The sequence below is a fragment of the Pteropus vampyrus genome, unplaced genomic scaffold (genome assembly GCF_000151845.1).
Source record: "Pteropus vampyrus isolate Shadow unplaced genomic scaffold, Pvam_2.0 Scaffold4, whole genome shotgun sequence".
NCBI lineage: Eukaryota > Metazoa > Chordata > Mammalia > Chiroptera > Pteropodidae > Pteropus > Pteropus vampyrus.
The window spans coordinates 14,795,805-14,809,886 of record NW_011888785.1 but is presented as its reverse complement, the minus strand read 5'-3'; the positions used below and the strand labels follow the sequence as shown (position 1 = coordinate 14,809,886).

At 34.4% G+C, this 14,082-nt stretch overlaps 1 protein-coding gene across 1 annotated transcript in view; it reads left to right on the top strand.

Moving 5' to 3' along the window:
• VPS50 (VPS50, EARP/GARPII complex subunit) overlaps window positions 1–13,434 on the top strand; it is a 122,851-nt gene extending 109,417 nt beyond the window's left edge. The window contains 6 exon segments of the mRNA XM_011363613.2: window positions 3,776–3,924; window positions 4,918–5,014; window positions 6,054–6,212; window positions 8,326–8,447; window positions 10,245–10,434; window positions 12,716–13,434. Of these exon segments, the coding sequence (XP_011361915.1) occupies window positions 3,776–3,924; window positions 4,918–5,014; window positions 6,054–6,212; window positions 8,326–8,447; window positions 10,245–10,434; window positions 12,716–12,835 (837 nt within the window). The 3' untranslated portion in view covers window positions 12,836–13,434.
• Window positions 13,435–14,082: the final 648 nt, after the last annotated feature.

Below are 14,082 nucleotides of genomic sequence, written 5' to 3'. Positions count from 1 at the left end.
GTTGTACTTGTGGAATATAATACTCCAGATTTCTACTCACAGAAATACAGAAGGAAACTTATCTATGCTTATTTAACCTATAGGGTGTTCATACAGACCCTATACATACATACATACAGCTTCTGATCGAATTTCTCCTTCCTTAAGGAACTAACTCATAACCATGCAAAGTAACCCTTCTCAGTTTACATTTTTACCTGATAGCAGCCAAATCTACCGTTCTGAAACTATTTTTCTGCTATTCCTATTTCCATCCCACTTGAGTCTGCTTTGGTTAGCCTAGCCATCTGGCCCCAATGAGTTCTTCTCTTCCCCCAATTCTCTTATTAGTTTTTCTTGTTTCAAGGTTTTAGATTTCCTCATCATTACTTGACTTGCTCTGAGATGGATATTCACAACTCTGAACTAAGAAAAAATATAGAGTGCTGTAGGAGGTGTTGGAAATAGAAGGCAAGGAGCTCTGCGATGAGTGGACAAGACTCGGGATGCACAGTAGTTGGATACCTATCTTTATTTTTCATTCAGCAAATACATATTAAGTGCCTAGGTGTATTTTGTAGAAGACTGCACTTCCTTTAGGGGAGGAGGCAGATAAAGAATAAATGAATATCTCATCTAATGTCAGATTGTGTTGAGAGTAATGAAGAACTAGGAATAGGAAAGAAGGTAAAAAATGGAGAAAAAGAGTGTAGTTTTGTTTAGGTGATCAGACAAAGTCCCTCAGAGAAGGTGACATTGAAGTAGATGCCTGAAGGAAACGGGAGTGGGCCATCTGGATGAGAATTCATTTATTCAACAAACATTTATTTAGTGTGTGTTTATTGAACACTTTATACATGATGCCAAACACTGTTCTGTGAGTTAAGGATACAATTTTGGTGGAGAGGCAGGAACCAGACAAAACTCCCTACTCATGTGCAGCTTATTTTCTTGTAGGGAGTCTATTTCAGGGGAAAACGTTTCAATTGAGAGAACAGGAAATGCAAAGACCCTGAGACGGTACCATAATTGGCCTATTCTGGGAAGAGCGAAGAGGCCAGTATAACTGGAATGAAGTAAGCAAGAGGGTCAGTGATAGATGAAACCAGAGAGGTAGCCAGAGCCTAGATCATGTGGAGCCTTTGGATTTCACTCTAAGGAGGGCAGAAAACCATCGAAGAGCTTCAAGCAGAAGAATTGACATGATCTGACTTAATTATTGAAGAGAGAATTATTTTGGCTGCAGTGTGTAACAGTTAAGGAGAGAGATGAGGTGGCTTGTACGAAAGAGTTAGTGGAAGAAGTAGTGAGACTTGGTCAGAATCTGGTCCTGTTTTGTAGGTGGATACATCAAGATTTGTTGATGGATTTTTTTTTTTTAGAAGCAGTGTATAACACTCAGAGGAGTCAAGGATGACACGTATCTTCTCGAGAATGGAGGTGCCATTACTAGAGATGGATAAGACTTTTAGAAGGGACACATTTGAGGAGGATCAAGAGTTCAGTTTCAGATATGATAAATGTACTAAAGGTGAGAGAGAAGTCAAGGCTAATCTATAATTTTGAGCTGTTGGCATATGGATGGCATTTAAAACTATGGGACTAGATGAAATCATCTTGGGAATAGAACATAAGTTAGAGAATCTGAGGACTGAACTGTAGAGCACTGTGGTGTTTAAAGACCAGGGAGAGAAGGACAGACTAGCAAAGAAGTCTGGAAAGTGGCCAGTGGCATGGGAGAAAAACCAGGAGGGTATAGTGTTCTGGGAACTAAGTGAAGAAAGTTTTTCAAGATCAGCCATGTAGTGCTACATATCAGTTAAATAAAATGGGTATTCAGAATTGACTACTGGATTTGGCGGTAAAGAGGCCACTGGGGACCTTGATAACTTTCTTTGGAGTGGGACCAATGAAAGCCTCATTGGAATGGGCTTGAAAGAGAACAGGAGGAGAGGAAATGAAGACTCTTATCATCTCCATCAATTAAGCTAATTGAGAGCCTGTTAATGCCAGAAGGCATGCCAGGGTCTTGTGATACGAAGATGATGAAGTTGGTCCCTGCCCTCATGAGGTGGGAGATAACTGTGATAAAGTGCACTTTATGCCGCATACAGACAAATGTATATGTGTTGATAACATTAACACAAGTAAGATACTAATTCTTCTTGAGAAAGTTATGGAAAGGAGATGAATATGATCTCAGGCTTAAAAAACGAGGAGAGAGCTAGTAAGACAAGCGTGTCTGTAGAACAAGTGTAGCAAGTAGGCCAATGTGGCTAGACCTTAGGGCTCTACAAGATTACCTCGAAATGCAGCTGGCAAGATAACGTGTCAGTTGTAAAGAGTAATATCATGGTAACAGGTGTAAGCTTTTTCCTGTAGGGAGTGGATAGTCATTTGAGACTTTTAAACTAGGGAGTGGTGTCATCATGTCTTCATTTTAGAAAGATCGCCTGGTATTATAGAAAAATAAACCAGTTCATTGTGAGAGTAGAAACAGAAGAAGCTAAAGTGAGAGGTCTCTATCAGGGGGCTTTTAGAATAGTCTAGTTAGGAGTGCTGTGGTCTTGGTCCTGATGAAGTAGTGACATGAGGAGAAACAAACTAGAGAGGTGTCTGTTTAGGCATATGATGGAGGTGAGGAGGAAGGAGACTCATGAATGATTCTGTGTCTCTCATTTGGGCAGTCTGGTAGATGGTGATTAAATAGCCACTGAAATTAAATTAAATAGCACAGGCAACCAGTTGGTGCCAAACAGTATGTACTTTTGTGATTTTTTTTTTTTTTTTTTGCAGGGGTAAGGTGATTATTTTCTTTTTTAATAGAAAGAAATAAATAATGGAGCTGCAGCATTGATTAACTTGCATAGTTCCCTTATTTTGATTCTCCCTAGAGAAAGCACAATTGTTCTCAAAATAACTTTTAAATGCTAATTGAGTAATTAGAGATTGAAAAGAGATATCATTAGTAGAAGTTAGGATATATAAAAGAACTAAAGAAGAATAAAACCCTTTGCTGATTTGAAAGGTTTTATGTTTTATTTCCATTTTGTTAAATTTATAAATCTAACTTATACTTGCAGAGTCCTATGCATTTGATGTCTCTTATTCACAAAGAAAATGTTGAAGGTTTGTGACTCTGTAATTGATTTAAAACGTAATCTAGATTTATGTTTTGTGCACCAGATTTTTTTGTATCCAAATCTTGTGCTGTTTTTCTTTGAGGATCTTTTAAAGCTCAACGTACCCTGGTTTGGGGGCATCCCTTTTCTTTTATTCCCATTAACCATCTTCTTTCTCATCGATAATCCATCCCTAGACATACACAATACAGTTGGTTCTGTTTCACTACATTCTGGTCCTGCCTTCTTGAGTTTATACCAGGGTTACCTTGATTTAGGAATGAGTGTGAGATGGTTGCTCATATCATAATTTTAGATTTTACCAGTTTAGTTAACAAGCAGCAGTCTCTTTTCCCTCATTTACAAGTTCTTGAAGGGCATCTCACTGTTGTCTCTATGAAAATCTGTCAGTTCATAAAGATTCCTTCTGTTGGCCAACTTTAGATCATGCACAGATAATAGCATATAGAGTTGGATCATTTTTATTTAGTATACAAGGGAAAGTTCCAGCAGTTAGAAAATATGAAAAGAGGAAAAAAGGAATAGACAGTAAATGTAATTAATGTATGCCTAAGAGTGTTTTAATTATAGTTCCAATTTTTGTCAGATCACATTGTTTATTGTTATTAGATTTGCTGTTTCAGGTTGTGTGTACATGTGTGTTGTGTTTTTAGGAAGTTTCAGCTGATCCTACTGCCACACTCACAGCAGCAGAAGAGAGAAAGGAGAAGGTACCGAGCCCACACCTCAGTCACCTAGTGGTTTTGACATCTGGGGATACATTGTATGGGCTGGCAGAAAGAGTTGTAGCCACAGAATCCTTGTAAGTTGTCAAAAACAGTTGTTTTGTCATTAAATATTTAAGAAAGGTTATAAAAGTAAGCATTGTATAATTAGACTTCTAGCTGTATATCTTCCACTTATATCATTTACATATTTCTGAGAAGTATATCCTAAAATAGATTACTAATCGACTTTTAAAATTGCATGGTTGGTTTTCAGTTATATAAATGGAAGGAGAAATTTTTAGGTGTCAGTCATTAACAACATGGTCTTTACTTTCAGTAAAACTTTAAAAAAGCACGTTATAGTATTCTTTCTATTTTCCTATCAAATTGTGATTCTAGAGAAACTGTAGTTATGTTGTCAGTTTAGTGTTAAATATAGTTGACCCTTGACATCAGCAAGAATGCTTCCCAACCTTTAGAAACCCCCTAATTTTTAATACAATTAGAACATATAACTTCTTCCATAAAACGCAGTCAGAGTTTTGTGTGCGTAACAAAAAGTAAAGAAAAAACAGTGCAGCTACTGACAGTCTTCCAGGCAAATAACCTGAAGTTCACATGTATGTCTCAGCCAAATTAGTTTGTTGCATATTATAAATGTTTGGGTGACTTCTGAGAAGTGTCAGATGTTAAATAACTTTTAAATGCTAATTGAATAATTGAATGGGATCTTTAAGAGAAAAATCCTTTCAAAAAATAGTGCTGTATTCTTTCTTCAATTTTTTATGTTATTTGTGCTCATATCTTACATGCAAAGCAACGTGACTCTACACCTTGGTATCCAGATTAGCTCTTCTAAAGTCACCCTTCTTCTCTCTCAGCTGACTTCAGGGATAAACTCAGCATTAGATTTTGTGTAGATTGTAAGTGTGTGTGTCAAGTCGTCATAAAAGGTAGTTCACTAAAGTGGAAAATAATTTTAATTGTCAAACTTTTGCTTAGAGGTCTGAAAGATGACATATACAAAAGTATTGATAGGTTCTAACTCCTGCATTTTGTTTACATGATGGATTATTTATTTCCTTTAGGGTATTCTTGGCCGAACAATTTGAGTTCCTTCAGCCACATCTGGACGCTGTGATGCCTGCAGTCAAAAAGCCCTTTCTTCAGCAGTTTTATTCTCAGGTCAGAGATGGTCTTGTGTATTATTTCAGCTGTGAAAAGATAAGACTATTGCACGTCATTTAGTTTTCAGTTTTTTGTTTTTTTAACTGGTGGTCATTCTCCAAATCCCAAGAGAGCTGGATTCGAATATTTGTTTATTCACTCCTGAATTTCCTGTATTAAATAAATACTTTTTGAGCACCTCATAAAACTTTTAGTCTAGTGAGAAAGAGCCAAATAATACTGTATTCAGAGTAAAGTATGAAAAGAAGAAAGAAACGTGGCAGTGTATTAAACCCTGAGCACAGGAAGAAAGGGAGTGTAGTTGGAAGTAGGTTGTCTAGAAAGACTGTCTGGAGGAAATATGTTTAAACTTGACCAGCCAGGTGAGTGGGTAGTATATTCCAAATTAAAGGAATGGCTTATATGAAGAGCACGTGAGAGGGAACATGGTACATGGGAGCAGCTGAAGACAACTCAAATTGTCAGAGCAGAGAAGAGGGTTAGTGATGGGAAGGATGCCAGAGTGATAACAGGAGCCACATGATGTACAGCACTCTCAGCCAGGAGTTGTACTTTATTCCAAGGGTACTGGGCAGCTACTGGAGGATTTGAAACAAGTGAGTGGCATGAGCAAGTATGTGTTTTAGAAAGAGTACTTAGGGGACAGTGTAAAGAATGAACTTTGGTTGGCAAGCCTTGAGGCATGGAAACCAGTTTAAGGGCTGTTAGAGAAATACAGTCGAGAGAGAATGGAATCTCAAGGTGGGGTAGTGGGAGTTGAAATAGAAGTGAAAGAATTTGAGAAGTATTTGCTAGACTGCATGAATATCTGTAGCTCTTTTATAGTTGTAGTTCCTATGGCCTCAAGTTTATTGAATGTCTCAAAATTATGTGTAGTTAGAACTTTGCCCCGCTAATTATTTTTATAATTGAAATACCTAGATGAATAATGCTTTATTTTCTGATATAATGAGTACTAAAAATAAGAACAAAATATTTTTTATAAATTTGATACTTTTAGAAAATATTTGTTTTCATTTCTTGGAATTTATTTCAGACAGTCTCAACTGCCAGTGAACTACGCAAACCAATTTACTGGATTGTAGCTGGTAAAGCCATTGATTATGAACAGATGCTGCTCCTGATGGCTAATGTGAAATGGGATGTAAAAGAAATTATGTCACAGCACAACATCTATGTAGATGCATTGTTAAAGGCAAGTACTCTGAGAAACATCTTTCTTAAAAATGATTAAAGAGAACTATTCCTATAATTGCCATAGCTCTAAAGTAGTGGGATTATAGTTACAGTATTACCTCATTTCTAGCATCATGGTATTAAAGTCCCTGAATTGGATTAGGCTTACTTTCTGAATTTTGTTTTCTTTAGACCCAAGAATACTTTGTAGATTTTTTGTTTTGTTCACTAATTTCCCACTTTGAGTAAAGTTTAATTGGCGTATCTTGGCTGACTTTCATATCATCTCAGTAGCCATGACTGTCATGACATGAATATATTCCTGTTTAATTAGAAGATATTTCTGCAGTAGTGGATGTTCATTAGCAGGAGACTGTGCCCCTGATGACCCTAAGAGAGCACCATTTCTGGAGCACCCAGGCAATTTCAATTGGGAATTTTAATTTGAAATGCAAAAGATAAGTGTGATTTATGAATAATCACACTCTCTTTTTTGAACAATTATATTTCTGAAAAGTTAATTTTTTTTTTATGACATGCTAACTAACCATAGTACTTATATGGATGCAAGAAAGAGACTTTGAACTCAGTGAATATGTGTACTAAAAGGAGGCAGCTTGCTGCAGTTATTCTTAATTCCAAGAAACATTAATGTAAGGAAAAAAAAAAAAACAGTGTTATTCAGATTATTAACCTGAACCCAATTTTTAGCAACTTAAAACTTTTCATAAGGAAACTTTTATGATAACTTTTGTTCTATTACTTTTCCAAGTCCAAACCTTTAGGTAAAAGCAGTCTGCACTGTTGCTTCAAAAGACTCATAAGTAAAATGGTTTTATTATCCATTTAACAATAAACATTCTTGAACACGATTTTAGCAATGATGGAATGACATTTTACACAGTAAGCACATAATTTTATCTTTAAAATATTAATGAAAAGTATTGAATCATGACTCTTGAAATCCAAAGCAGACTTTAGTGAAGCATAAATATAGGAAATACTACTGCTCTGCTAGATTCATGAAATGAAAAAGATGAAGAGCAATTGTTAACTTTGATTTTCAAAAGTAAGCTTATGGTTGAAGATGCACTTTTTTTCATAAATGATTAAAAGCAATTAACTATCAAAAATAAATTTTAAAAAATTCTGATTTAGGAAGTAGCAAACGGTAACACAATAATCATTGTATGGTAGTTTGGTGATTATCAGATTAGATTTTTTTTTCCTACATGTTATTAGAAAATTAGAACATGTCAGTCTTGTTAAACATTGTGTAGCTCTCTTTTGAGGAAACTGAAGAAAAAATGTCCTTTTAAACTTTCTTAAATTTACTTTAAATATATTGTCAAGGAAGGATCAAAAGCATTTACTTTTGTAAATTAATATATTTAGAAAATATTTCAAAGAAACCAGAGATATATTTATTGAAGGGTGAACCATCTGCTGCTTTCATGTAATTGTTGGAATTGTCTAAATTAATTATGTGTGTTTTTATTTTTAGTAGAGTGGTATCATAAAAGTTACTAATAAGTAATAAAAATGTTCAGTTTTTCTGTAGGTAATATAAAATATTTTGTTTTATTTTATCCTCTGTACTAAAAATTTGCACCTATTACATGTCCTTCGAATTATTTGGCATATAATAATTTACTTTCTAAGAATACTTAGGGAAGAAAATAATTTATTAGATTGCTCTGTAAGGAAGATAACCACAAATTACAAATAGTTCACTTTGAGTTGAAAGCTTATTAAGAATATATTTTTAAAACTGGGTTTCTCAAGGATATTTTTAAAGACTTAGTTTATTAAGCCCTCTTAATCCATACTGAATCATAGGAAAATTTGAAATGTAAAAACATTTGAACATTGTTAGTATTGTTTGATCAGTTAATGACACTTATTCCCTTTGAGATGAAATATAGTATACACACTCTGTATTAAAACATCATTTATTAAATTCGATATACTTAAACCCTCACACTAAGTTTAAATTTAATGTCATCTCTTTTTGTTTTACTTTGATTGATTCTGAGTCTTTCTAAATCTTCTTTTTTTTTTGCCACTAAGATGGGAAAGCAATGTGACATTATAATTATATTCACATATAGCTATGATTTTTGTCTTCTTAGGAATTTGAGCAGTTTAACAGGAAGTTAAATGACGTTTCTAAGAGAGTTCGGATACCTTTGCCTGTATCTAATATACTTTGGGAACATTGTATACGACTGGCTAATAGAACTATTGTAGAAGGGTGAGTTTTTCATGAAAGCATTATCTGATTTTTCAATAGTAAATCTTAACATATGAATAACATTATATGTTGTCACTAATGGATGGAGAGAATAGGTAGAGATAGTGATAAATAGCAGATAACCCCATAATAATTTGGGTTTGACTTTGGAATATGATTAGAGACAAAACCTTAAACTCCATTGTGTTGCCTCTGTCTATGCTTTCTTGTTGGTGACCTAGAACCAGCTGGTGGAGGTAAGGAATGTGGCATCTAATCGTTATCTGAAAGTTAAACTAATGTTAATTACCTAATGGTATGATATTAATGCTGATACATAACATTTATTGAGCACTATGTGTCATTTTCTGAACCAATGACTTCATAGGATTATATCATCAAAACCTAACATGAATTCTCCTTGATGACACTGTTGTTCTTACTGTTATATCAATGAAAAAAACTAGCTTCAGAAAATTGAGGCTTAAAAAGGTGAAATAACTTGTCTAAATTCACAGTTTTTAAATGCAGAGACGATTTGTAAACTCCTGTTTTCTGATGGCAGAATGAGTCCTGCTAACCACTGTATTACTGTTAATAATATCATTATTATATCATTGTAAACTGTATAAATCTTTCTTATGTTGACTTCACAGATCTATCGGTAATAATGTTCCCACTTTAGAGACCCTGCTTACTCTGCCCATACATCTAGGAGACAAGTAAGAATCAGTAATACATTTACAGTATTCCTGGGGAGCAAACCACTATTTCAGAGGCCATTCAGAGTGATCTAGAATTGCACATCAGTTGGATTTTCACACTACCATTTATCTGATTTCTCAGCAGTTTTTACTAGTTATAAAAAAGAATGTATTAGAAAGTGGGAAGGTGACAATGACAAGCTGACAACAATCTTGCACTCTGTATTGAAACCAACAGTGCTAAAAATCACAAAATGGCTGTGTCAACAATCCTGACCAAAAAAGTATTTTTAATAAGTTTGTTTAATAAAGTAGAAAAATGAATAAGAAATATTATATTTATGTATAATATACTTTTTATTTTTTAAAAAAGCTTGGTCACCTTAAATGATATAAACTTTACTTTTCTTGGAAATGAGGGGGAGTACCTCATTTTCTAGGGTTGGATTCTCTATCTTATCTATGATTGAAAAACTGAGATACTGACTTATGAGTAATAAAATATATGTGAGGGTTAATATATTCATTCTTATTACTGGTTAACCACAGAACACACCATTTTTCAATAGTGTGGGGTATCAGAATAAGTCTATAAAATGTTTTATTATGAAAAATATGTATATACTTTCTGCACTTATATTCTAGCATTTTTTAGCTTTGTTGAATGTTCATGGAAAAATTATTTTATTTTCTCTGTATCAAGTAGCTACAATATTGAACAGTTTTATGAAACTAAGATTACTTTGGAGTATTCATAGCTTAGTTTTATAAATAATTCTTGGTAGCCAAATTAACTGGAATACCAGTTCAGCTTTCCTACAGGTGATTATTTTAATTGAGTATGGAGAATTTTGGAGAGCAGCAAAGATCCTTAGAAGTTGTTTAATCTTTTTGCTTTGCAAATGGAGAAACGGAGGCCCAGATAGGTAAAGTCACTACTGAGCGACGGAGTACAAACACAACTTAGTCTTTCTAACTCAGAGCTCATGCTCTTTTTTTTGTAACCTCAAGGAGAATCTATCCAGTTTGGAGTTAGAGAAAAGTTTAAGAACCTGAAGGTTGCTTTTTCTAACCATCCCATCATTTATGTTTCTTCTATTATTGTGTATCTTAGATATGCCAATGTCAAGAAATGTAGTAATGAGGGTCGTGCCTTGATGCAATTGGATTTTCAACAGTTTTTAATGAAACTTGAAAAACTAACAGATATTAGACCCATTCCTGATAAAGAATTTGTGGAAACCTATATTAAAGCCTACTACCTAACTGAGAATGACATGGAACGCTGGATCAAAGAGCACAGGGTGAGAGCTGGAAAACAGTTAATTAAGTTTTTATTTCTTTTCCTTTGTTCTGTTCCTGTCTGGTATATCATGTAATTCAAAGTCATGAGAGTGAAATATAAAGAAACATTTGCTTTTTTAGCATGAACTACTCAGACCATGTCTTTACCATGTTCACACTGTGTCTGTGCAATGCCCTTTGCCTAATCAAATCTTTTTGAGACCTTCGTAAACTATAACAGTAATTATCTGGAAGGACAGTCAGAGTCTGAACGTTAGCTATGGTTTGTCCTGCACCTGTGATGTAAGGAAAGGTTGAAGTTGGTTAACATCAAAACAAATTGAATACAGCAACATTGAAATGATTCACAAGGTAAAAATCTTATAGCCCTCAACAATGAATGAATTGATGACATCATGAACACACTGACATGTAGTAGTGATGATTGAATATGTTGATATTTAAATGGCTAAATGTAACTTCAGCCTTCATTAGATTTTACCTTAAGTATAGATGAGATTATTTTTCTTTTGTGTAGATACTTAGATAAGTAGAAAAATACTATTTATTAAGTGTTATTTAAGATGCCGAATTTTTGACACAGTTCAAATCAGCATATCTTACCAGAGCATAATTAATATGGGGAGCTTTTCTGTATGATTGTTACCTCATTTGTCTAGAAAGGCAATATGTGAAGACAAATTTAATGAAAATATGAGAAAGGTTAAAATTATTACCAAATCTTATTTCTTCAGTAACTCTAGCATTCACATTTATTTATGGTATAAACATCAGTAAAAGCTAGATAAATTTTTATTTCATTTGATTGGGTAAGGTAAGGAAATGAGGAATTATTTATATATATCAGGCTCATCTTTTTGATTTCAACACTCTGGAGGAATGAAATGACTATTAGCCTGGACCATTAGCCTGAGTTTTGTGTACATGTGCCTACATGTAGGTCAGTTTCAGATCTTTCAGAGCAAAGTAGAAATGTACATATTATTTTCAGTGATTTCAGAATTGAGAAAAATGTGACTACTTTTAGTCCCACTGACCTCTTACATCTGAGAGCCAACATGCTAAACTCAGGTGAACTGCTGAGTGTCATTAGGATCCATTTAGTAAAGTAAGCTGTAAACACTTCGGGGTTGGTGCTGAGGATGGGATCTAGGGAAAGAGCACAAGAAGCTGAGGAGAAAACGCATAGCTCTTAGATATTCATTATTTGATGCAAGAACAATGACCATTTTATGTGTTCTTTTAATATAGTGAACTAAAATTTTTAGTGTAGTATTTTGGAAGAGTTTTAACTAACTGATATTTGTTGTTCAGTGAAATTTTCCCAGCAATGGGGACTGTCCTGTCTTCCAGGGACCTCCCCACAGTGTCTAGTCTGGTGCTTAATAACAGTAGCACTTGTTAGGTGTTGACCGAGTACTTAAGAGAATTTACCATGTGCTTACAGGTGCTCTGAGGTCAGATACACAAACTGGATAATTTTCCGAGTTTTTAAAATGAACTTTTTTTCGTATTTTGAAATTGCACTTTCTTTAATAGTGACATCCAATGAAGTCCTATTCTTTTCTTATTAGATGATTGACACAACTCTCTTTCCCTATCTGAACTCTTTTATTCAACCCCCAGAAACTCATCAGTATGTAAAATCTCTGATGAGTCCCTATTCATTCTCATCCTAGCAACTTGTTATCTGAAATTCAGGAACCAAATAGATTTGTACAGCAGAAAATAGGCATAGTTTTAATTTTACTTACTAGTTACTAATTAAATATGAAGGTTTAAAAACCAGTACCTTTCTGATCTTTGTTACCTGATTCATTTATTATCTCTCAGAGGAGTTGTTCTGTGGTTGGAGAATTTTGTCTTTTACATAAAATGTTTGCAAAATGTAGAGTGTCAGAAAATACTTATTTTGTAGCATTTAAAAAATTTGAAATGTCAGTGTATTTTAAAAACTTAATAACAAAGGCTGTCACAAAACAAGCAAAAAGTGTGTGATCTTAAAAATAAAAAGCATAGGCATGTCAGATTATCTACCATGTTAAAAAGATTCTCATGCTGCCTGATCCAAATGTTTGCTATGGTATTCTTATTCTCCATTATTACAGCTCAGTAAACAGTTTGTCTTTCATGTCTCAGCTATAATTTCCCCTGCTTTTCGCTGGTTTGTAGTGCTCAGTAACTATTCACTGAGATCTGAATGTCTGCCTGTCCTTTCATTGCATTGATCAAATACTTGTCTCTCAGTGTACTAAATTTTGATCTTCTTTTTTTGAGCAGGAGTATTCAACAAAGCAGCTGACCAATCTGGTAAATGTTTGCCTGGGATCCCATATCAATAAGAAAGCAAGACAGAAACTTCTAGCAGCTATAGATGATATTGACAGACCCAAAAGATAATGAACACAATTCTTTGTCCTCAGTGGCATTGATCGTCTCTCAACATATGGAACATGAAGGCCAATTTTTCATGCACTCCTGATAACCGTCTGCTAAGAATACTTTGTGCATGTTCTCCCAACTGGAAAGTGGAAAACGTTGAAGTTTTTGTGGTGTTCTGCAATGGCTTTGATATGCTCCGATCTCTTCTCTTCAGCTTTTATTTGTTCTATTCCTTTCCTGAGATGGTATTATTGCCTCATCATAACTATTGTCATATGATTTTCATTATACATTTTACAGAAGAATGGACTGTAAGTAAATAGTTATAGGGAACAGTGAAAAATATCCATGAGCAGTTTTTGGAGAATCAATTTTTGTTGGCATTTTTCTACCCTTTGAACTTGGTTCTTAATCAGCATAATGTGAGAGCATTAATGTACAGAATCTTCTAATTATGAGCACTGCATGAGAATTGGAAAGTACATATAAGTAAAATAGTTGAAAAATCAGTATGTTCTCTGTGTTTTCAAATGTCAAAGGTTTATGTCAGGGTTAATTTGGTTATAATACAGTGATCATAAATGATGAAGTTTAATAAATGCTACAATATGACCAGCCTCTGCGAGACTACATTTTGATATTTTCCGATGGCAGGCAGATTTCATGAACTGTAGTGGAATCTTCTTAGCATGTTCTCATTTTAATCGTCTTACATCCTGAAACCAATGGTGGAAAGTAATTTCAGTGGGTATACCTTTTCAGTGCCTGAATAGCACACAGAATGATGATTGTGAGATTTTTTTTTTTTTAAATATGGGACATTTTTTCATACAAGCTTTGTTCTTTTTGAATTCAACTTTTGTCTTAAGGCAACAAAACCTAGCTTAGCTGACTCAGGGGAAGAGCTGTCTGTTAGTCAAGCATAAGTATAGAATCGTGTTCGCCTTTCTTAAGTATCTGCTTTGTACCACAGGTGTAAAATAATGTGAGTTTAGCCAGTGGTAAACTTTGGAACTCAGTCTTTAGTAACCGTGTACTGTTCCTCTAAACTTTGCTTTGAAGTCAGGAATTTTCTACCAACATATACGACATGAAAGTCAATTTTCCATGCACTCCTGCCAGCTGTCTGATAAGGAATTTTTTGCATGTTCTTTCTGACTAGAAAGTAGAAGACATCTAAGCTTGTGTGGTGTTGGTCCAGGATTACTGGACATGACCTATAACATCAGTAGCTCACAGAATCCTGAAGCATCTTATGAGAAATG